This window comes from Camelina sativa, chromosome 16 (assembly GCF_030686135.1).
Source record: "Camelina sativa cultivar CO46 ecotype springtype chromosome 16, ASM3068613v1".
In the NCBI taxonomy this organism is placed as follows: Eukaryota; Viridiplantae; Streptophyta; class Magnoliopsida; order Brassicales; family Brassicaceae; genus Camelina; species Camelina sativa.
In genome coordinates, this window is record NC_141895.1 from 3,205,192 (window position 1) to 3,229,324 (window position 24,133).

The 24,133-nt window shown below is 37.7% G+C and overlaps 4 protein-coding genes and 4 pseudogenes across 9 annotated transcripts; 5 read left to right on the plus strand and 3 right to left on the minus strand.

The window, feature by feature from the left end:
- The first annotated feature begins 2,363 nt into the window (after positions 1–2,363).
- LOC104753313 (receptor like protein 22-like) lies at positions 2,364–7,889 on the plus strand (annotated as a pseudogene).
- On the plus strand, positions 5,123–7,288 carry LOC147925075 (uncharacterized; annotated as a pseudogene).
- A 783-nt stretch (positions 7,890–8,672) lies between the features above and the next one.
- LOC104753314 (uncharacterized) lies at positions 8,673–9,782 on the minus strand. Its single transcript, XM_010475584.2, has one exon. It carries the CDS (start codon positions 9,768–9,770, stop codon positions 8,673–8,675), a length of 1,098 nt encoding a protein of 365 aa, XP_010473886.2. The 5' UTR covers positions 9,771–9,782.
- A 1,770-nt stretch (positions 9,783–11,552) lies between these two features.
- Positions 11,553–14,281, plus strand: LOC104753315 (receptor like protein 22-like). Of its 2 annotated transcripts, XM_019237673.2 has the most exons (2): positions 11,555–13,117; positions 13,214–14,281. In XM_019237673.2, exons 1-2 carry the CDS (start codon positions 11,628–11,630, stop codon positions 14,028–14,030), a joined length of 2,307 nt encoding a protein of 768 aa, XP_019093218.2. In that variant the 5' UTR covers positions 11,555–11,627; the 3' UTR covers positions 14,031–14,281. The 2 variants fall into 2 exon arrangements, with proteins under 2 accessions (XP_087349621.1, XP_019093218.2); XM_087493495.1 differs by having other exon boundaries at positions 11,553–14,281.
- A 260-nt stretch (positions 14,282–14,541) lies between these two features.
- LOC147925076 (putative B3 domain-containing protein At2g27410 pseudogene) lies at positions 14,542–15,854 on the plus strand (annotated as a pseudogene).
- Positions 15,855–16,023: 169 nt separating this feature from the next.
- On the minus strand, positions 16,024–17,151 carry LOC104749597 (uncharacterized). Of its 2 annotated transcripts, none has more exons than XM_010471262.2 (2): positions 17,025–17,151; positions 16,024–16,589 (listed from the first exon to the last, which is right to left on the minus strand). In XM_010471262.2, exon 2 carries the CDS (start codon positions 16,558–16,560, stop codon positions 16,141–16,143), a length of 420 nt encoding a protein of 139 aa, XP_010469564.1. In that variant the 5' UTR covers positions 16,561–16,589; positions 17,025–17,151; the 3' UTR covers positions 16,024–16,140. The 2 variants fall into 2 exon arrangements, with proteins under 2 accessions (XP_010469564.1, XP_010469565.1); XM_010471263.3 differs by having other exon boundaries at positions 17,020–17,128.
- On the plus strand, positions 17,129–21,212 carry LOC104749598 (uncharacterized). 3 transcript variants are annotated; one of them, XR_761405.2, is made up of 17 exons: positions 17,129–17,495; positions 17,664–17,781; positions 17,863–18,050; positions 18,139–18,246; positions 18,328–18,392; positions 18,506–18,611; positions 18,704–18,787; positions 18,970–19,116; positions 19,210–19,338; positions 19,421–19,488; positions 19,570–19,667; positions 19,767–19,851; positions 19,965–20,032; positions 20,116–20,229; positions 20,314–20,436; positions 20,560–20,651; positions 20,774–21,212. XR_761405.2 is itself a non-coding variant. In XM_010471264.2 (17 exons), exons 1-17 carry the CDS (start codon positions 17,172–17,174, stop codon positions 20,868–20,870), a joined length of 1,950 nt encoding a protein of 649 aa, XP_010469566.2. In that variant the 5' UTR covers positions 17,129–17,171; the 3' UTR covers positions 20,871–21,212. The 3 variants fall into 3 exon arrangements, 2 of the variants coding, with proteins under 2 accessions (XP_010469566.2, XP_087347400.1); XM_010471264.2 differs by having other exon boundaries at positions 19,634–19,667; XM_087491274.1 differs by having other exon boundaries at positions 17,309–17,495; positions 18,333–18,392; positions 19,634–19,667.
- Positions 21,146–23,303, minus strand: LOC104753317 (uncharacterized; annotated as a pseudogene). Its single transcript, XR_015584383.1, has one exon. The product of XR_015584383.1 is annotated as an uncharacterized LOC104753317 (transcript).
- Between the last annotated feature and the right edge of the window lie 830 nt (positions 23,304–24,133).

Below are 24,133 nucleotides of genomic sequence, written 5' to 3' on the forward strand. Positions count from 1 at the left end.
TCTGAGATCTTAAATCCTCCATTTTCCTTTAAAAATGAATTGTGCAATGAGCAAATCATTTACGTGATCTAAAGGAAAAATGCTTCATATACATTAGAACTTTCCTCGAATCATAACAATAATTTGAGTATGAAGTAGAATACAATCACATGAGATATACATATTAAGGAACCAGCCAGTCAACCATTATAATAGCAGAATTTGGCCGTTTAAAATTAATGGGACAATATAGAATTTTAGATAAAGAGAAATAAGAGATTGGAATATAAATTTATGACTAAACATTGAAATTGATTTTTTAATATAAATGTAAGCTAATTTATTGGGATTTCAAAGGCGATAATGGGATTTAAAAATGAACTGTGCAATGAGCAAATAATTTACGTGATCTAAAGGAAAAATGCTTCAAAGACATTAGAACTTTCCTCGAATCATAACAATAATTTGAGTACGAAGTAGAATACAATTACATGAAATATACATATTAAGGGACCAGTCAGTCAGCCATTATAGTAGCAGAATTTGGCCGTTTAAAATTAATGGGACAATATAGAATTTTAGATGAAGAGAAATAAGAGATTGGAATATAAATTTATGAATAAACATTGAAACTGATTGGAATATAAATGTAAGCTAATTTATTGGGATTTACAGGCGATAATGGGACGTTACTAAAAAAATATTTACTTTTCCACAGTTTATTGAATTGACAATGAAGAACATCAAATCTTAAACAGTATTAACCATGCTCTAATTTTGAAATTATCAAGCCATGCTCTAATTTTGAAATTGTCAAGAATACATATGGCCCATTGTTAGCATTATATTCATTCATAGTCCCATATACATTGGTCTTAAGTTTTAGAAACTAAAACGTTAACCAATTAATATTGGATAGAAAGTTAGGACGTTAAAAACAAAACACTTACGCCCAACTTTCCGTGGGTTTATAGGGTTGCAGTGACAACAACTGTTTCATCTTTTAGGGTTAAAAGTTTGGCATGGGAATCGACCGCAAGTTTTCTCCAAAGAGATATGTATACGTTGTCACCACTACAACAAACACCAGAAATGTTGCACAGCTACAGACTTACAAAGAGTAGAACGAATTTGAAAAGAAAAAAAATCCATACCTTTCTAAAATGCTAGTCAGTATTAAATTGAAAGTTTTCTTCGAAGGGTGGTTCTTATCTTTGTTTTCAAATGTTCGAGACGAGGATATTTGGCCAACAACATCTGATGAGTGGGTAAATGTAGATATAAATCATATACTGGAGAACAAAGTGGAAGCTAAGAGACCAGAAATACGAACAATGCAAAATAGGTTGTTACCTAGAAGCTCCTCACCCTTGTCTACCATATCAAGCAACTCTGAAAAAGTATAGAACCTAAAATAATCAAAACTAATAGACCATTGTCGTTTTTTAACAGTCTCTAAAGACGTTTTTTCCATGAAAACAATTCTCCATTTTTCGTTGGTGCGATGATAACTGTTGGAGGATGCAACATCTAAATCATTGATGTTGTACAACTGGCCTTTAACCAATTGATCTTGAAACTTAGGCACACGATTAGGAAGGACTGAAGCTTGTATATCACAATCCTGAAACAAAGGCGAAATAAATGTGTTAAAATGGAGGTATATCAAGGGTCAAGAGGAACAATAATAGAGATAATATACATTTTCATCAGGAAGGAGACATTTTCATCAAGAACAATAAGTAAGATATTGTTTCTTCAAAAGTCTCGAATTTCCTAGATATGGATGACCCGAACAACAATCATATTGACCGCAGTGTTGTGTGTTTTGTTGGAGGTTGAATCAAGGGTGTAGTAGGGCGCTATTATTTTAGTTTTACCCATGGTGTGAGAGAGAGAAGGTGAGTGTCGTCAAAGGTTGTTATTTAAAAAGAAAACTTAATGCAATGGTTGAGGGAGAGTAGTAAGGGATTGGAATGAAATGTTAATGACAATGTTATTTTCATTACGATATAATTGGGTGGTAAACGTAAAGATAAAAATGAAGGATATACTTCAATGGAATTCTTTAATTACCTTAAAGATTGTAATAAGTAATACAAATAACGTCATAATAATGGTTCATATGATTCTAATTGGTAGTGCAGATCTAAACTCCTTTTTAAGATTTTTAAATTTGATTCCAAATAATTTGTAAACAATTTTGGACAGGGTTAATGTTACATACAGTTCGGAACTTCAAATAGGTGTTCGAGATCTTGACACAGATATTAAATCTGAAATGATTTAGAATTTGGTAGTGGAGTAGGAGAGTTAAACCAAAGAAACTTAAGGATTAGGAGATTTTTGTGAAGGTACATCGGAGGTGGTAGCTACTGGGAACGATGGTTGTGAGAAGGTGAGTACAGGTGAATTCGATGTTGTTTGGTTCGCATCCTCCTGATGGGTGTAAGGGCTGTCAATAATATTTGCTGCCTTGCTCGGCCTATAATTGGTCTTATTGTGTTAGGTCCAATATGAAAACATTAAAACAATGGCCTTTAAGAACAAGAGAGGACATGTGTCAGTTATATAATAAGCCAAATGTCATGTTCTCAGCAGAAGTTGAGAAAAACTTTCTCTTATTATATAAGATTTATATGTAGATAATTTGATGACTTTTGTGAGTTTCATACACTAAGCCACGCGAAAGCCGTCATAGTTTACAACTTGTGTGACTATATAAACAAGGCCACAAGGGATTGATGATGATTCACAAGCCAAAGAAAATATCCAATTGCGCTTCCTAAAATTTTCACAGTACTTATCCTTCACTGTGTCGCTGCTCTCCGATGTCGTCCCGACCAAACCGAGACACTTAAACGTTTCAAAAACGAGTTTCAGTTCTCCAGCATCTGCAGCGACGACATAAACTTCTTCAGCGGTGTGGTTTGCGATAACACGACTGGTGCAGTCACGTTTCTTGAACTCCCCGGTGGATGTTTACGTGGAACTCTGAGACCAAACAGTAGCCTCTTCGAGTTGAGTCATCTCCGTCACCTAAACCTCTGTTTCAACAACTTCGATTCTTCTCCCTTGTCCTCTGCTTTTGGTCAACTCAAAAATCTTGAAGTTTTGCTTCTCTCCTCTGCTTTTGGTCAACTCAAAAATCTTGAGAATAACCATTTTGAAGCAAAGATCATAGATCCTATTTTCAAGTTGGTTAATCTCGAGTATCTCAGCCTCTCTTCCTTAAACATAAGCCATATGGTTGACTTAACACTCTTCTCTTCTCTCCGATCTTTGTCATACCTTCATCTTTCCAGAACCAGTTTAACACCATGGAGTGTGAATTCAGACATCAAAGTTCCAAAGGATATGGAGATCTTGATCTTGTCCGGATGCAACATCAGTGAATTCCCCAGATTCTTGAAGTCCTTAAAGAAGTTATTGTTTTTAGATCTTTCCAACAACAGAATCAAAGGGGACATTCCTGATTGGTTATGGAGTCTTCCTCTTTTAGTCTCTCTGGATCTTCACAACAATTCATTCACCGGATTCAAAGGTTCGCTGGATCATGTTTTAGCTAATTCATCGGTACAAATATTAGATATTGCTTCGAACTCTTTCAAAGGTTCATTCCCTAATCCACCAGTCTCCATCATCAACTTGGCTGCTTGGAACAATAGTTTCACAGGAGAGATACCTCTCTCAGTCTATAACCGATCCGCTCTCGATCTTCTTGATCTATCCTACAACAACTTCACCGGCTCAATCCCTCCATGTATGGGTAATTTTACCATAGTGAATCTCCAGAAAACCAAGTTGGAAGGAAACATTCCAGACGAATTTTGTAGTGGTGCTTTGACACAGACATTTGACGTTGGATACAATAAGCTAACCGGAAAGCTTCCAAGATCGCTCTTGAACTGCTCTCTCCTAAGGTTTTTAAGTGTGCATCACAACAGAATCAATGACTCGTTTCCCTTCTCGCTCAAGGCATTGCCAAATTTGAAAGTCCTTATTCTTCGTTCAAACAGATTTTGTGGTCCTATATCTCCACCTGATGAGCAAGGTCCTCTTGCATTTCCCAAGCTCCAAATACTTGAATTATCGCATAACAGATTTACCGAAACCTTACCAACAAATTACTTTGCAAACTGGAGTGCAACATCCGCCAAGATAATGATGAAAATAGGCTATATATGGGAGTTTATTTGTATGATCGGTTTGGCTATGAAGATACGTTGGATTTGCAATACAAAGGTCTATACATGGAGCAAGGAAAAGTTCTTACTTTCTACTTTGCCATTGATTTCTCTGATAACAAACTCGAAGGAGAGATTCGAAAATCTATTGGTCTTTTGAAGACATTGATTGCCCTCAACTTATCAAAAAACTCATTCACTGGACATATCCTATGTCTTTCGCCAATGTGACTGAGCTTGAGTCATTAGACCTGTCAGGGAACAATCTCTCAGGGGAGATTCCACAAGAACTCGGGAGACTATCGTATTTGGCATACATAGATGTGTCTAATAATCAGCTCACTGGTAGAATACCACAAGAGACACAAATCATAGGTCAGCTTAAATCCTCATTTGAAGGGAATCGAGGGTTATGTGGTCTTCCTCTTGAAGAAAACTGTTTAAGGGAAGACGCACCATCCACACATGAGCCCAAAGAAAAAAAGAAGAAGAAGAAGGAATATTGGAGTGGAGAGCAGCAGCAATAGGGTATGGGCCAGGAGTGTTCACTACAAGAAAACATGGAATTGGTTACTGCAATTTGCGACTAAAAACACGTCGCTAAATTTAGCGACTGAATTGCGATTGTTTAGCTACTGAATGGCTACTAAAATAAATCAGTCGCCTAGTAGACGCTAATTGGAGACTGATGCATATTGTCGTAGTGTAGTCGCCAATTTGCGACTAATTTGGAGACCAGTTTCACAGTCATTAAAAGATTGCGACTAAAGAGCTACTATTTAGCGACTGCTTTAATAAACACAAAAACCCATTGTTTTTCGTTTTCTTCCCCGAACAAACCCTAATCTAACATTTCTTTTCTCATTTCTTCTTCTTCTTCTTCTTCGAGACGAAACGGCGAAACCTCAAAACGCTAGATCTAAATTCCTCTCACTTGACGAAACCGTAAACCCTTGATGGCTGGAGTAAAGAAAAGAGGCGGAGGAAGAAGAAACCCCTCTAATTGAACCTCTGGAACCTGACAAACGGCGAATCACAGACCCGCCAATCTTCCTCCCAAGTATACCTTCACGTCGGCGAACCATCGAGTTCCAGAGACTGAGTATCACGGAACTCCTGTCTCAAAACTCCAGCCTCCAGCGAGACCTACACCTTCTTACCGAGACTATTCACCTCCGACAAATCTGTTCCAGCACTCGAGGAGCTTTCCCGGAACATCCCCTTCTGGCGAAGATCCAACCAGGCGTCCTTTTCCTCAACCTCTCGCCTCCGCGACGAATCCACCAGAATTCTCGAGTCAACTTCGAGAGTCTCCTCAACCGTCAGTCACGAATCATCATCGACAGTCTCCTCAAGTCTCAAATCTACCACGAGAGTCTCCTCTACCTCGACAGTCTCATCGACCACTCTCTTCTCAACCTGGTCAACCTCGAGCAGCTTCTGCATCGCTTCACAGTTCTCAAGCGCAAAACTCACATGAGGAAGAAGCTGATTCGGAGGATGACGGTGCAAGGGAATCAAATCTCCCAGCTGATGTACTCGCTTCTTTACATGACATGCTTGTCCAACCAGGCCGTGAGAAGTATACCACTGTCCTCTCTCCCTCATTAGAGCGTGGAACCACTTGGTAAGAATTTGGATTAGAATTTTGTATTTTGGATTAGAATTTGATTGTGTTTGTTTGTTTGGATTAGAATTTGGATTAGAATTTTGTATTTTGGATTGTTTGTGATTGTTTGTGATTAGAATTATTAGAATTTTGGATTGATTGTGTTTGTTTGTGATTAGAATTTTTAAAATTTTGGATTGTTTGTGATTAGAATTTTACTTGGATTGATCGATTTGTTTGTGTTTGATTGGAATTTGACTACTGATTTGTTTGTGTTTGAAGGTTTGGTAAAGACAAGTCATCACTTACCAGAAAGATTACAAAAGTGTTTACAAACAAGTTTGATGGTCCATATTACAGTTGGGGTTGTGTTCCGAATGCAAGAAGAGAAGGTTACTTCTTGGAATTCGCGGTAAACTTTTACTCCTTTCAATTTGATTTCTGTATTTATAGCTTTTTTTTCTTGGTTTTTTTTATCACTAACACTAGTCTTCTTTTGTAGAAAACACACCTGGGATCCCTCTCTAACCGGTGTGGTTCAAGCAAAGTTCTATAACATTTGTCAAAACTGTATGAAAGACATGGTTTCCAAGGCAGCAACTCAGCGAGGAAGTGAAACCGAGGTGGATTGAGAGAACTCTTTGGAAAGAAATGTGTGACTATTGGAACACAGAAGAAGCCATGGAAAAGAGCGCAACCACTTCAGCAGCTCGAATGTCTGACCGTAATGGTCTTGGCCCTCACAAGCATGTATCAGGGCCGAAGTCTTACTTACAAATCGAACAAGAGATGGTGAGTTACATCATAACCTTTTCATTGTTTAATTACTTGACATCAAATGGTTCCTAACCTTTTCATTGTCTAACATTCCAGGAAGTAGAATTGGGAAGACCGCCAACTATTCCTGAAGTTTTTCTCATGACTCATACCAAAAAAGATGGTACTTTTGTGGATAAGAAAGCGCAAGCAGTTCATGAGGCATATAGGAAAAGAAGGGAAGCTAATTTGTCTGCTCAGGATAATGATGAGTCTTCAGATGGTACTTCACGTTGATCAAAGCTATCTCATGAGGAGGATGATGAGCTCTTTCTTCAGGTAATTTTCTTCTTTCTAATAAGCTATTAAGTTTTTCATTGTTAAGTAATTATAATAACTTTTTCTCTCTGTTTTGTGTATGGAGTCTACTTACATAAATGATAGAGGAACATACTTTGGAGTTGGAAGCCTAGGAAGTTACATCAACGGGAAGCGGAAGTACCCTGGAAGCTCTTCTACTTTCACAACCCTGCAACAACAGCTTGAAGACGCTAATCGCAAGATAGAGGAACAAGCAGCTCTACAAGCAGAGCGTGACGCAAAGGCTTCACGGGTTGCAGCTGAGGCTTTGCGGGTTGCATCTGAGCAACAAGCAGAGATCTCACGCTTGGTGAGCTTCCTCAAGACTAACCCAAACTATGTCGCCTTCCTTGAGTCTCAAACCAATGACCTAAACCCTACTGATTTTCAAAGTTAGGTTCCCTCATGTAATATTTGCAACACTCTTGGATATTTGGATGTTTTTTGGAACTTTTGGAACTTTTGTAAAAACATGGTACTTATGTATTTGTTTAATTTCATGTTTGTTATGTTTTAGTACATATTTTCTTAATCAGTTTTGGTATTACAAAATCAAATAATGCATTTTTACCAGAATTTTTTTAAAAATATGATAATTAAACAGTCGCAAAACAGTCACCAAAACGTAAACAAAACAGTACCCAAACAGTCGCAAATGAGTAACCATATCAGTCGCTAAAGCGTTGCAATTCAGTCGCAACTTTAGCGACTATTTGGTGAGGGAAGAGCGACCCCAATTATCAGTCGCCAATTAGTAGCTCCATAGCGACTGATTTTTTTAGCGACGCACTGTTTAGCGACTACGTATGTCAGTTGCCAATCAGTCATGACTAAGTAGTTAGCGACTGTATAGTGACTGTTTTTGCAGTCGGTAAATCCATGTTTTGTTGTAGTGGTTGTTTGGATTGGCAATAGGACATGTTGTTGCTTTGTACAAGCCTTGGTGGTTCATCAAGAATGATGGTCAGAACATTCTCAGAGGCATCAGACACCTTTAGGATTGATTTGTTTCTTTTCATTTACTTTTTTTTTGTGTGGCTTGATCTGTGAATGTGTCTCAAGTTACTGAAAAACATGATTATGGCATGTTGTGTGTTACTACTTACTATAAACTCTGTTTCTGTTAATAGAGGAACTGAAACTACTAAATTACTTCCACATTATTATGGAAACATAAGAATCAAAATAAAATGTGGAATCTTATTTATCAACAGACGAAAACATGTGAATTTTTTTGAATAATGGAAACTTAATTATAACCCTTAGTGTTTAGGGTTTTCTACAAAATTGTAAGGATAACAAATAGGCATTAAACCGACTCCCGTATTAGGTTTGTTCAATTCAATTTAATCACATTATAATCAATTTCTTATAAGAATAGGAACCTGATGTTTTTTACTTTTTTTAATACCTTCTCGTATGTTACCCAATCTGAACTGTGAGTATCTGTCAATGTTTTGTTTTGGAGAAACTATTGGTTTTTGACTCCTGTAACAAAATAACAAAGCATAGAAAATTAAAAGAAGCAGAAAATTTAACGAATTCAGATTCCAACGTGGAACCTTACATCTCGCCAGGATGATGAAAAACATTTCGGAAATCCACTAATATAGCTTGTTCAAAACTCAACTACGCATACAAATGATATCATCTGTTCCACACACTTATATGTTTTACACTATGTTTCATAACCTTTAGAATCTACTAGAGACTTTTCTTTTGTTCAAGCCGTGACCTTCACATCTTTGTAGATTCTCTGATGAAGCCTTGACCGCAGCTATCTAACAAGCTTCACGGGAGTTGTTAGGAAACGTCTTGGTCACAGACTTTTTACGGTCTTGTTTTCTGATCCTCTGTCTCCAAAGGTGAAGAAGGGCTGATGCAACATGACAAATTTTGCGGTCTTTATACTTTGTAAGTCCCTCAAGCTTTTCCATCATCCTCCTTGGCTCAGTAGGTTTTGGAGTAATGTTGATTTTCATAAGTAGCGAGAGTGCATCAATGCAGCGAGAGGCCTCTAGTTTACCCGAGAGAATGCCCTTAGTGTTGGCCACATCAGCAGCTTTCTTTGCTGCTTCGAACAGCTTCACCATCTCATCCACTTTCTTGTTCTTCAGCTCCTTTTCTGTTGTAGTCTTCTTTGTCAATGAACCGGAACTTGGTACGTAGGCAATATCTTCATGTGGCTTGTTCGTCTTACCATCCTCCAAATCGACACGTCTTCTCTTCATGTTAAGCTGCTTTAGATCATTCTTTGTATCTTTCTTAATATATTTCTCGTCCCAAGTCTCAGATTTATGATCCTCTTTCTGTTTCAGAACCAAAACGTCGTTCCTTGCTTCTTTCTTAATCGTCTCTGTTTCACGAGTCAGTGATCTCTGATCTTCTTTATTCAACTCCGAGAGTTTGATCGTTTTCTTAATCTCTACGGCTTCAAGAGTCTGAGAACTCTCGTCTTCTTTATTCTTCACCCCCGAAAAGGTGGTGGCTTCATGAGACGTAGATATCCGTTCTTCCGTCTTCTTCAACTCCGAACACCTTGTTAGTACAGGCTTCTTTCTCTCCAGACGAGCCTTGGTAAGAGTAGCTTGGAAAGAGTTGTCGCTTCCTTGGGTGTAGATTGTCTTCAACCACGAATGAAACAAAACTTGAGCTTCCTTACGGATCTTAGGGTTCCTATGACTTCTCAAAGCCTCCAGCTTAGCTATTGATTCAGAATGTTCCATATCCTTCACGGAAAGAGACAGAGACTTCAAGTGTTTCAACACATCGATGCATCTTTCGACTCCGCCTGGTTTCCGTGTATTGTACGTAGCCTTCATTGCAGCAGCAGTCAAGTCACGTAAATCAGATCTCTCCTCGACAATACTTACTCTCATCCTGTCTTCGTTCTTGATCGTCATGAGTGGCTAGGGTTTCAGTGTAGGTTGAATCGAAATTTGAAGAGATTATGAGGGATAGTGGAAATATATTATATATATATATATCGATCAAACTAAGCATGACCAAATCAGGTTTTTCTTTTAATACAAATCTAATATAGCGGATAACATGATATCGTAACAAATCCAACCAAAAAAAAGGAAACATGTAAGCAATTAGCAAAATCCTAATTAATTAACCATACCAGTTTTTTTTAACTTTTTGTATTTTTTTTCCTAATACGCGAGTCGGTTTGGTTTAGAAAAAAAAAAGTACAAGGAATTAATTATTTTCTTACAAGATGTATTATTTTCCTACAAAATATGTGGCATTGCAAAGAGGTTTATAAAAATAGAAACTTTTTTTGGACGCACTCAAAGAAAATTATTTTTTGTGCCGTACGTACGTGTTTATATAGAACACACAAAAAAAAGTTATCAGTTTAAATAATACACTTTGCATGAATTAAAAAATTACAAACTTGATATTCGATCTATATTAATTTTGTGTGCATGGTAAATATCTGCGTTTTGAGTATGAGGACATTAAAGGTAAAAGAATTAAGTATGTTTAAAAAATAGTTGTATTTATAAAGCTAGACATATAATAACTACCAAGGTAAAATGCTCTACAGTTTTTTACGTGTATCGATCAACGTTCATATGGGGAGGAAATCATAGCTAGCTTTTCTCAGATATCCTCAAAACTAATGTTCAGCTAGCGACTTCAAAATCTTCTCGTAATTATTTTCTTTGTATCTCTGGTTAGCTTTAAATACAACTCTCCGGAAGATTACTCAGCAGGGTATGTATATATATGTATGTTCAGCAGTTGTTGTTCTACTTCTTACATGAATACAAAAACACCTTCGTTGACATTCACCTAATAACCAATCATCCTCAATAATTACTCACCTAATTCACACAATTAATACGCGGCGTTTATATAGCTAATAATATACAGAGATGCTAATCCTACCAAAATAATATAAATTCATAGATGCTAAAAAAAAAAGAGAGTATATAGTTACGTTTTCTTTATTCAAAATGATGAAACTAGTTACGTGGGAAACTGGGAATATATTACATATGTGTTGACCAGAAACAAAAGTCAAATTTTGACTGTGTAACACTTTAGCTTCAGATTAACGAACTAGAGTCCAAAACTGGAACTCGGCTGATGCGCTCACACCAACCATGGCATCGAAAGAAATGTTAAGTCGTCTTTTTCAGACCTTATATGTATAGTATAAAAGTATCGTACGCAATCTTATATGAAAACTTCCGAGAGTTTCAAGAACTCAAGCCACGTGAACTTTTTCGTAACACACAAAAACAAAAAAGTCGTACGTATATAAAACAATTTATATGTCCACATGAACGCGAATAACTAAAGATTTCAATCTAGCTTATCCACACAACTCACATACCCTCCTCTTGTTATTTTTCTTTAAAACGCTCCTGCTAGATTAATTCTTTCATTAATTATTACTTCCACTAATGTATTGACCAGGAAAAGAGTGATCTATTTGCACAATTAAAATGCACACAAATTCTGAACCAGTGACCAATGAAAGATAGAAATTAAAAATTAATTAAATTCTAGAATTCATATGCACCACCGCGTATATATAATTTCATTTTTGTCTCTTTCTGTTTTGTACTATATAAGCCATGTTGTTGTTATAATATCTGATAGGAGTACTTATATGAAGATAATTTGATGACTTTTGTGAGTTGTCAAGAACTCAAGCCACGCGAAAGAAGTCAATGATTACAACTTGTGTGACTATATAACAAGGCCACAAGGGATTGATGATGATTCACAAGCCAAAGAAATTAAAAGATTCATTGCGTTTCCTAAAATTTTCACACTTATATCCATCTTTAATGTCGAACTCGTTTTGGCGTTTACTCTCTCTCGTTTCCATCCTCCACTGTGTCGCTGCTCTCCAGTGTCTTCCTGACCAAACCGAGACCCTTAAACGTTTCAAAAACGAGTTTCAGTTCTCCAGCATCTGCAGCGACGACATTAACTTCTTCAGCGCTGTGGTCTGCGATAACACGACAGGTGCGGTCACGTTTCTTGAACTCCCCGGTGGATGTGTACGTGGAACTCTCAGACCAAACAGTAGCCTCTTCGAGTTGAGTCATCTCCGTTACCTTAACCTCTCGTTCAACAACTTCGATTCTTCTCCCTTGTCCTCTGCTTTTGGTCAACTCAAAAATCTTGAGGTCTTGCTTCTCTCCTCTAATGGCTTCGCCGGCCAAGTTCCTTCTTCAATACGTAACCTACCCAAATTAACCAAGTTACAGCTTTCCCACAACAAGCTCACCGGTAACTTAGCTCCACTTGTACAGAATCTAACCAATCTTTCAGCTTTAGACCTTTCTTTTAATCAATTCTCTGGAACCATACCTTCTTCTCTCCTCACAATGCCTTTCTTTTCTTATCTTGATTTGAGTGACAATCATCTCACTGGCTCATTTGAAATCACTAATATTTCTTCCTCTAAACTCGAGACTTTACAGCTTGGGAATAACCATTTTGAAGCAGAGATCATAGATCATATTTCAAAGTTGGTTAGTCTTCAGCATCTCAGCCTCTCTTTCATAAACATAAGCCACCCAATTGACTTAAAAATCTTCTCTTCTCTTAAATCTTTGTCACACCTTGATCTTTCCGGAAACAGTTTAACACCAACGAGTATGAATTCAGATATCGAGTTTCCGAAGGACATGGAGGTCTTGCTCTTGTCCGGATGCAACATCAGTGATTTCCCCAGATTCTTGAAGCCCTTAAAGAAGTTATGGTATTTAGATCTTTCCAACAACATAATCAAAGGGGACGTTCCTGATTGGTTATGGAGTCTTCCTCTTTTAGTCTCTCTGGATCTTCACAACAATTCATTCACCGGTTTTAGAGGTTCACTGGATCATGTTTTGGCCAATTCATCGATGCAGGTATTAAATATTGCTTTAAACTCTTTCAAAGGTTCATTCCCTAATCCACCAGTCTCTATCATCCACTTGTCTGCTTGGAACAATAGTTTCACAGGAGAGATACCTCTCTCAGTTTGTAACCGAACCTCTCTCGATATTCTTGACCTATCCTACAACAACTTCACCGGCTCAATCCCTCCATGTATGGGTAACTTCACCATAGTGAATCTCCGGAAAAACAAGTTGGAAGGAAACATTCCAGACGAGTTTTATAGTGGTGCTTTGACACAGACATTTGACGTTGGATACAATAGGCTAACCGGAAAGCTTCCAAGATCGCTCTTGAACTGCTCTCTCCTAAGGTTTTTAAGTGTGGATCACAACAGAATCAATGATTCATTTCCCTTCTGGCTCAAGGCATTGAAGAATCTAAAAGTCCTTACTCTACGCTCAAACAGGTTTCATGGTCCTATATCTCCACCTGATGATCAAGGTCCTCTTGCATTTCCTAAGCTCCAGATACTTGAAATATCGCATAACAGATTTACGGGAACCTTGCCAAGAAATTACTTTGCGAACTGGAGTGCAACGTCTATCAAGATGCATGATGAAGAGAGGCTATATATGGGAGATTATTCGAATGGGCGGTTTGCGTATGAAGATACTTTGGATTTGCAATACAAAGGTCTATTCATGGAGCAAGGCAAAGTTCTTACTTTCTACTCTGCCATTGATTTCTCTGGAAACAAACTCGAAGGAGAGATTCCAGAATCTGTTGGTCTTTTGAAATCATTGATTGCCCTAAACTTATCAGACAACTCATTCACTGGACATATCCCGATGTCTTTTGCCAATGTGACTGAGCTAGAGTCATTAGACCTGTCAGGGAACAAACTCTCAGGGGACATCCCGCAAGAACTCGGGGGACTATCGTATTTGGCGTACATAGATGTGTCTAATAATCAGCTCACTGGTAGAATACCACAAGGGACACAGATCATAGGGCAGCCTAAATCCTCATTTGAAGGGAATCGAGGGTTATGTGGTCTTCCTCTGGAAGAAAGCTGTTTAAGGGAAGACGCACCATCCACACACGAGCTTAAAGAAGAAGAAGAAGAAGATGAAGGAATATTGGAGTGGAGAGCAGCAATAATAGGGTATGTCCCAGGAGTGTTGTTTGGATTGGCAATAGGACATGTTGTTGCTTTGTACAAGCCTGGGTGGTTCATCAAGAATGATGGTCAGAACATGCTTAGAGGCCTCAGAAACCTTTAGGATTGATTAATTTGTTACTTTTTTTTTTTTTTTTTTTTTGTGTAATTTGTTCTGTGAATGTGTCTCAAGTTACTGAAAACGTGATTATGGCATCTTATGTGTTACAAAAAAAACTCTGTTCTGATAACAGAGGAGCTAAAACTGTTAAATTAGTTTAGTTACTTCCATATCAAATAATGTACTCAAGTTTTTTTGTTTAATATCTTATTACGGAAATATAAGAAATAAAACAAACGGTGAGATATTATTTATTGATAGTCGAAGCATTAATTTTTTTACATGTGATTTCTTTTTTAATAACGGAAACTTAACCCTTAGTGTTTAGGAATTTTTCCAAAATTGAAGTTTTAAGGATATGATAAATAGGCATTAAACCGACTCTCGTATTAGGTCTAGTCAAATCAATTTCCTATAAGAATAGGAACCTGAATCGTTTTTTACGTATTTAATACCTTCTTGTTTTCCAATTTACTTGCAAACAAAGCTATAACCTTCCAGTTCCTTCTTTCGTTTAGAACTCAAGAGTTTCCTTCTAGGTTTTTAATTTTTTTGGTTCTGTCTTCAAGAGATTTGATCACGATGATGAAATCTGATGATCGTAGTCGTAGTTTTTCTAAGCAGAGATTTTACGAATTTCTCGAGCATACGGTTTCTGAAAACCCCCAAAGTTTTCGTCGTTTTGAGTCTGAACCGTCTTCTAGACCTTCGTCGTCGTATGTGAACAAAGAGTACGGTATTGATGACGAAGACAGAAGCTTTAAACTATTGTGTGCGGTCGACATATCGTTAGGGTACAAGGCTAAGGAAGACAAATCGAAAAAGGAGGAACCTAGGGTTTACTCAGGGCAGATTAATATGGTGGAGATGATGCACGAAGTTATCGGAGAGAGGCTTCAGAGCCTCTTAGAACGTCGATACAGATCAATCACTTACGCGGAACCAGAAGGAAAAAACCCTAATCATGATTCAGAATCTTCTCGGTCTTCTCGCGATAGAGGTCGTCGGTCCAAGGAAGAACGTTCGATTGAGGTGGAAGAGAGAAGTCGCAAGATACGCAAAGTTGATCGTGATCGTGGTTTAGAGGTTGAACCAATTCAAATGACTCCACCGGAGTGGCTTCTGAGGGTGATGCGGAGAGAAGGGGACGGCTACAATCCGAAGCTCATCTCAACGAGGAAACTGTACAAGACTGATCTCGACAAAATCCAAGGACGTCTCTCTGTCCCTTTTAAGCAAGTTAAAAGTCCAGACTTTTTGACAGAGGAAGAGACAACACACATACATGAAAATGCGATGAAGCTTCGTGATGATGGTGTGAGTGTGGATTTGGTGGATCCTGAGATGAAAAAGCATGCCCTTGAATTGAGGAAGTGGAAGATGAGTGGAAACTGGAATTATGTCTTATGTAGAGGTTGGAACGATGTGCTTTCTGATAACAGGTTTGAGGTACACCAGCTCTTTCCTCTCTGGTCTTTCCGATCTGGAGAAGGAAAACTCTGTTTTGCTCTTGTCCCTTCTGAGACGACAAGTTCCAGCCACGGTGGCGGCTCTACTTCAGAAGAATCTGGCCGTGGAAACTTTCTTACTGGTGGTGATGGTGCTTCTACTTCCGGTGAATCTGGACAGGTACAGTTACCGGTTAATCCTCCTTCGCTTCCAGCAAGAGATACAAACCACTCAAGCCAAGGCGGTTCAGGAGAGAGCAGCTCTAGTTCTTCCTAATCATTCTCTGTTTATCGCTTAAGCCACAAGTAAAAAGGATTTTTTGGTTTTCAGCCAATTCTGGCTTGGTTTTCTTTATTTTTATTTTTATTGTTCTGTTGACTGAAACATTGGGGGTTTTGTCCAAATTTTGAGACCCTTAAATAAATATTTTTGAATGTTATACAAATGAAATTTCTTTAGTTTATGTTTTGAGAGTTTTCTTTTTAATTCTTTAGCTCTCTTTCCTTCATCCATCTCTGTTTACTTATGAAGCAATTGCAAAAAAAAATGCAGAACAAAACAGAACTTGCTTTCTTATATTATCACAAAAAAGGATCCATCAAGCTACAAACAACACACAGGTGTAAAGTTTCTTGTCTCTAAACTCAAAAGTCTTAAGTCGGGATCAATCATCACCATAGGCCTTGAAACAATAACGTTCACTGTAAGGAGCGTTAAAGAAAAGATCCGCTTCCAACCATTTAGGATACCGAACAAGATCTCCAGCTAAGAACTGCATATACCTCTTGCTTCCTTCGGGAACAACTCGAACCTCTCCTTCTTCAATGTAAACCAACTGATCCACCTGCCAATCCCATGGCAACTTGCACTTACCTGTCTTCCAAACCGACCATCTCGAAACACCGAGCTCCTCCAACCGTTTCTGTGAAACTTTCCGCTCCACTTTAACATTGTATAGCTCCTCCAAAGGTTTCTCTGTCTGCATAGATTTCACCCTAAAGGCTCTCTGAACAGAAAGGTTGTTAGTCTTCTTGCATGAAGTTATCGAACCTGGGAATGGTGTAGTCATTATCAAACTTGCCATGGCTGCTTTCAATCCACAGAGTTTTGGATCTGCGGATAATGAAGAGAAGATTCATGAGACCGACCATGAGAATTAAACCTGAGATAGACAATGAACTTCAAATAACACAAAATTTGAAACATTGTGATGTTAAAAAGTCTTCTCAACTCCTGAAAACAGAGAAAGAAAGTGAAATTCTTGTAAAGCATAAGGCTTTTATCATCTAACCTCTTTCAATAGGCTTAATATGAATCAAAGGACACAACAATAAGTTACATAAACCTCACAATTCAAGAAATTAGCTAAATGCCCATTTGCAAATTCGACTGGGAAGTGAATACTCGAAGGAATCCAAGGAGAAAACTCATACCAAAATTGAAGAAACAAGCTTTATACAGAAAGATATATAACAAATGTAACCCAACAAGCTAAACAAAAAAAGGTTGTCAATTTCGAATTAAAAGCATCGAAATCGAATACCTTACCTTCGGAAGTGTGAGAGTTGAGTGAGTAAAACTTGTCGCTTCAAAAACCCTAAAACCCTGAACCAGAGAGGCTTATCCAAATTCCCCAATTTGATGAATCGATAATAAAAGTGAAGACGATATAAACAAATTACAGAAACAGCCCTAATGTTTAGATTTATTTTAATTTTCGACCAAATGGTTTTTGTTTTGTTCAATTTTGTTCTGTTAACGTGTCACATTCTCTGTCACACTGCACAATCTTTCTCTCCGTTTATCAAAAAGTCCGTTGTGGGTTTTATAGCATTTCCGAGTTTTTTTTTTTTTTTTTTTTTGTTTTGGAGGAACTCAGGAGTCATGGTGGTTCTGCAAATCCAACAGTTCAATGGTTTCGTTAGTTCTGTATCAAGAGCTCGGACAAACCGAGGAAGAGGGAGTGCTTTGAAAACCACAGTGTGCGTTCAAACACAAGTGGCTCCCTCTAGAACACAGGTCAAGCTTTCTTTTGATTTCCATGTTTACATATTTATAAGTTTCTTTCAACAAAAGCTTGAATGTAATCCAAAAGTTGCTTGCTTGATGAGCGATTTGGCTCAATTACGCATCCTCTGGGGGGGGGGGGGGGGGAAGTGAAACTGATGCTTCATTTCCGATATGCAGAAGATAATGGAGAGTATTTCAGTTGGTGGAGAAGCTGGAGGTGCTGGTGGTGTTTATTCTTACAATGCCTTGAAGAGACTTGACAATATTTGGTCCAACATATGTACTCAACCAACAGGTAATATATATAACAAACAAACTGTTACCATTCAGAGTATAAAGGAATGTATTCTCTTGGTGATGCAAAAACATCTTGCAGGACCGCAAGAAACTCAGAAAATTGTTTCTAGGGTATCTGGCTTTTCTCAAGATTATGATATGGGAAATAATCTCGTTGGAACCTTTGACATAGTGGTTTGTGGGGGTACTTTGGGGATTTTTCTAGCTACTGCTCTATGTGCCAAGGGTTTAAAAGTTGCTGTGGTGGAGAGAAATGCAATCAAGGGGGTAAGAATTCTCGCTAATGTTATGGTTGATATGTGGTTGGAGGAGCTTTTTATTTGCTAATGTTTTTTTTTGGTTTGTGGTGCTTCAGAGAGATCAAGAATGGAATATCTCAAGAAAAGAGATGAAGGAGTTGACTGAAGTAGGAGTTTTAACAGAAGATGAGATCGAAGAAGTAATTGCTGCAAAATTCAATCCGGTAAAGCTTCTTTCTAGTAAGCAATGCCTTGATTCTTTATTAAAATCCATGATGCTTAAGGTTAATATTGAACAAATGCAGAACAGATGTGGATTCGAGAATCTTGGTGATATATGGGTTCAAGATATTCTTAACCTTGGCGTTTCGTAAGTTCTGGTCTCCTCTTATTCTCTAATACATAGGAAAAGAAACATCCCCTTCTGTTCTGCTTACCTTCTGAAAGTGATGATTTAGTTTTCCGTTTTGTATATTTAACCAGCCCAGCTAAACTTGTGGAAACTGTGAAGCAACGTTTCACTTCTCTTGGTGGAGTCATTTTAGAAGACTGCAGTCTCTCAAGCATTGTCGTCTACGATGATTTAGCTGTAAGTTGCTTGTTGCTTTCTCTAAAACATTTCGTAACTAAGAAGATGATTCAACTTATTAACATGAATTGTTTGACATTTTTGATTGATAGGTTATGCAACTTTCTAAAGGTGACATATTATCTTCCCGTCTGGTCATCGATGCAATGGGAAATTTCTCTCCTATCCTGAAGCAGGTCATATACTGGCCTAATAGCATACCAAATTTTACATTTTCGTTTCCATAAAAAAAATATTAAACTTTCTGATTCTTGTGTGTTGTTCAGTGACATTTTTCTCATCCGCATCTGCACTGATTTTTCTTCCTCAAAATCACTGATTATAATACTTTTTCTTGTTATGTATTCTGCTACAAAAGATTAAACGTGGTAGAAAGCCAGATGGAATGTGTCTTGTTGTTGGATCTTGTGCTCATGGGTTTAAGGAGAACTCATCAAGTGACGTTATATATAGTAGTTCATCGGTGACCAAAGTTGCAGATTCTAATGTACAACTCTTTTGGGAGGTAAACAAATCTGGCGTTAATCCCCATCCTAACACAATTCACATAACTATAAAGAATTGGTTTTAACATAAGGCTGCTTATTGTTGCTTGAAGGCCTTCCCAGCTGGCTCTGGTCCATTAGACCGCACTACTTACATGTTCACTTATACTGAACCGCAATCAACATCTCCGAGTTTAGAGGATTTACTCGAAGAATACTGGAAGTTGATGCCAAAATACCAAGTTAGTTTCTATCTTATGTGACATCTTTCATAAAGTTTCTTTCTTTCTTTTCTCTTTTTTCCTGATGTGTCTTTTGGCGCAGGGAGTCTCTCTTGATGAATTGGAAATACTGAGAGTTGTATACGGAATTTTTCCTACATACAGAAATAGGTATAACCTTGACATGTATCTCTATGTATCATCTCTGGAAGTTTGAAATTCTATCATTGATATTATAATTCTGTTTACCAGTTTTGTACAATAATACTGCTGCATTCTGACATATCTAACCCTGTTGGATTGGAACTATCACCAGTCCGTTGCCAGCAGCATTTGATCGTGTTCTACAGGTGGGTTTTGTTCATTTATATATAAGCTTCCAAGAAATGTTTGCGGCTTGATAATTCAATAGCTAAATAATCAAAGTTTCTTACAAAATATTTACTCAGTTCGGTGATGCTAGCGGCATTCAGTCACCTGTTTCATTTGGAGGTTTTGGAAGTTTGACCAGACACCTTGGAAGATTGTCCAATGGTTAAACTCACTATCCATGAACATTATACAACTTTTATATCATGAAATCTTTCAGACTATAGTCCTAAAATCTTCAGATTTTCTGACAATCTTATTCTTCAAATTTTGAAAAGGAATCTATGAAGCAGTAGATGGAGATCTTCTGGACTCTGACAGCTTATCAAAGCTAAATCCTTATATGGTAATAGAGCTTTGTGGTTCTCAGCTATATATCTTTATTCCTGCTGTTAACTTCACTGAAGCCATTTGTCTTTTGAACGACAGCCAAACTTGAGCGCATCATGGCTGTTTCAAAGAGCAATGTCTGCAAAGCAACAACTCGATGTTTCCCCTAGCTTCACCAATGAGCTTCTCCATGTTAATTTCAGTTGCATGCAGGTATAGTAAACCTTTCTCTTTTGTAGAAACCGAATATGAGAGTTTCAAACTTTGGCTTCTAATGGTCTCATATTTCTCTTGTAGAGATTGGGCGATCCAGTTCTCAGGCCATTTCTTCAAGATATAATACAGTTTGGTCCTCTAGCAAAGACATTAGGCCTTGTCATGCTGACCAAACCTCAGATAATTCCGTCAATATTCAGACAGGTATAGCGTTCCTCCGAGAACTGTTGTAACATCTTTAAACCAGAAACCCCAGAAAACGAAAAAAAAGATTGAAATTGCTCTCGATTTACTCATGCAACCTCGTTTCTTTGGTGATCTCCTCAGGTCGGGATACCTGTTCTGCTTGATTGGTCTGTTCATTTTTTCATGCTGGGCTTGTATACACTCCTCTCGGCATACATTGATCCATTAATAAGGTGAAGTATTCCTGAGTCTCTTTAAGAAATTATGCATGGATCGTTGCTTCTGTTGCCATGACTTGCCCACATTATGGATGTTGTGTTTCCTGAACCTTCTTCATCTTTTTGTGGATTCTCAGTCCGTCTTTGGAAGGAGTTCCCTCAAAGACGAAGTTCGAATGGAAGAGACGTCTCGAGGCCTGGAAATATGGAGCTGGCCTCGATTATGAGTTGTGATTCTGATCGTATTTCTGAAGAATGATACCCTCGTCGTCACTGGCCTTTTTGAGTTTTTTGAAACTAATCTCATTTTGGTGCCATCTCAGATTTATCCTTCTTGAAGACATCATCGTCCATAGTACTTCACGAGCTTCGTAAATGTCTGGCTTCTCTAGCTTTTCATGCATATATGGTTATATACACAGAATCAACATCTCAGTCCTTAGAGTTGATTCACAGGGTTCTAGAAAACTCCTTCAATATCAGCTTATACACACCTATATTCCAAAGGCTTTGTTGTATGAACAGACAATTTATAATAATATAATATACCAAAAGCGTCGAGCTTTGTTTTCTTTACAGCGTATAGATTAATGGTCGCTTGATTGATTCATGTGGATGCCAGATGAACATACCCAAAAGCAACGGTTGATACATATCCCATCCCAACTCTCACAAAGAAAATTTCAAAAAATGTTCTGATTCAAGTAGTGGATTTCAACCATCAATATGTAGATCACAGAATTAACCAGCCAATACAGATCTTAGTTTGACAATCCTGTTCTAAGTCTCAGGTGAATGCATACTTCCAACAAGTGCAGTATAAACCTTATTATCTATTGTATACCCTCTCCTTTTCATCTCATCATATAATCCAAAGGCTTCGTCTGTTTTTCCAGTTTTGGACAAACCCGAGATCATCACAGTGTATGTTACAGAATTCTGGTCCAAACCCTTCGACCCCATCTCGCTAAAGAGCCTCATTGCTTCATCCACGTTATCAGCAATACATTCCCCGTGTATGAGGGACGTGTAGGTATATAAATCCGGTTCCATCCCTTTTGCTTCCATGTCAGCCTTTAGTTTACGGGCTTCCTTTATTTTCCCTTGCTTGCAGTACGCATAGATCATCACATTGTATGTGATAGCGTTGGGCTGTACTCCCTTGCTTCCCATCTCCACAAATAGCCTCTTTGCCTCCTGAACGTTCCCTTCTTTGCAATAAACATCCATCAAATTAGTATAACTAACCGTGCTAAGCTTCACACCACCTTCCATCATCCTGAACAGCCATTGCTTTGCCTCATCGTACCTTTTTAATCTATTCAAACAGCTAGCAACCGTATTCAAAGTGAAAACATCAGCTTCAAAACCTTTCTTCTCCATCACATCATAAACCGTTAACGCTTCATCAATCATCCCTTTCCTGCAATACCCATTAATCAACGTATTGAATACCACTTGAGTGATATCAACTCCTTTACTTTGCATCTCGTTCATTAATATCTCAGCTGCACCCATTTCCCCTACCTTACACACCCCATCAATAAGCGCCCCATAAGTATGACTACTCGGTAAAAGGCCCTTCTCCGTCAATTCATCAAACAACAAAAACGCTGTCTTTACATTCCCCTTTCTACAATGCCAACTAATCATCGACGTATACACATGAATATCACATTCTATCCCTCTCTCACGCATTTCATCGAACAGCTTCTCCGCATCAACCATTCTCCCATTCTTAACACTCAATTCCATCAAAAGCGTATAAGTAACCTTATTATACACAACACCCTCCTTCTTCATCACCTTCAAAACCCTATCTACGCCAGAGAAGTCCCTCTGTTTAACATAAGCATTGATAATAGTATTGTAAGTATAAGCTTCAGGTTTAATCCCTTTACGAGAAAACTCCTTAATCAGTTTCTTACTCTTCTCAACTTCACCTCTTCTACATAACCCTTCAACCACAATCGTCAATGAATAAACAGTTATCTTCACTCCAGAATCAACCATTCGCCGGAAAAAGTCCAAACAGAGATCACTTTCCCGGCGTTTCTTCGCCGCAACCAAAAACACAATGCAGGATCTTTCGTCAATCCTCAAACCCATTTTAACCATGTAATCAAAAACCCTTAAACCCTCTTCAAACATTGCGTTATCTACATAAACCCTAAACACCAAATCGAAAAAAGTTTCCCAAAATCCAAACTTTTCATCGGAAACGTCGCAATCAACCATCGCTGATCCTAAACCCTCAACTGGGCGCTCGTAAAACCCGTCGTTAACAACCGAATTCAATAAATTTCTCATCTCACTGAACCTCCGGTTAGAATATAACCGGCGAGATAAAGTCACAACCGCCGTGAGATCGGGTTTGAGATTGGATTCGAATCCGAGAAGATACTTGAAGAAATCGACGCATGATTGAGTTGGTAGAGTAGGTTCAGATAGAACGAGACGGGTTACGTTTGGATTCAAATTGAAGAGAAGTGATGGATTCGATTGAAGTTTTCCGATGCTTGGTTTCTCCGCCAGGTACGCCGTGATTCTTTTGGCTGCTTCTTGGTGATCAAAACCGGAGATTTCTGATTCTGAGTTACAATGTTGAAGAGTCGTGAGAGTTTGTGAGAAGACATAGTTCTTACTTCTTTGTTCATAATTCGAACTCTTTAAACTCTTCTCTTCACTTCCCCTAACAATGCCACATCCATTATATAGCTGACGACTCTTTGATATTTTACTGTTACTGTGTTCTAATTTTATTTTTTGTCAATTTTTTTTTACTCAAACTTTTTTCGTTAGTTTTTAACTTTTTGAGGTCATTAAAAATTATATATAAATAAAAAAAAAATCAAAATTTCTGTTCTAACTTTTTTGGTTAGTTTTACCTTTTTGAGGTCATTACTGAAACTTTTTTGGTTAGTTTTAACTTTTTGAGGTCATTGCAAAATTCAAAATTTCTGTTCTCTGACATAGATCCTTGAGAACTCTTGAAGTGTGATCCATCACTTATATTATAGTATGAAACTCATAAAATGTACTTTTTGTTTGTAAGATGCGTATAATATATCATGGATACGTATACGACTTTTGAGTTGGCCTTTATGGGATTAGAAATGTCTTATGCCATAATTGATATCAAGAAAACAACAACTATACCTTTTTTTCTAATTTTCAACTGCATAATAATTTTGTTGATCAAAGTTGGTCTTCCTTATTGCAAGAATAAACAAATGCGCGCATGCGCAAAACACTAAAAAATATAATATTATTGAAGTATATTGATGGAAATAGTTAGGAGCAAAAAAATTGTTGGTCATTTTTTAAACTTAAAAAAACTTGTATTTTCAGCATTGTGGGTTAGATTAGTCTTTCATATAGAACCATTTTTCACCATCAACCATAAACCAAATCATTAAACTACAATTTTCAACATCAAACCCATAATAATGATTATCTTTTTTTCTATAATAATTTAATTAAGCTTGTTTAGCAAT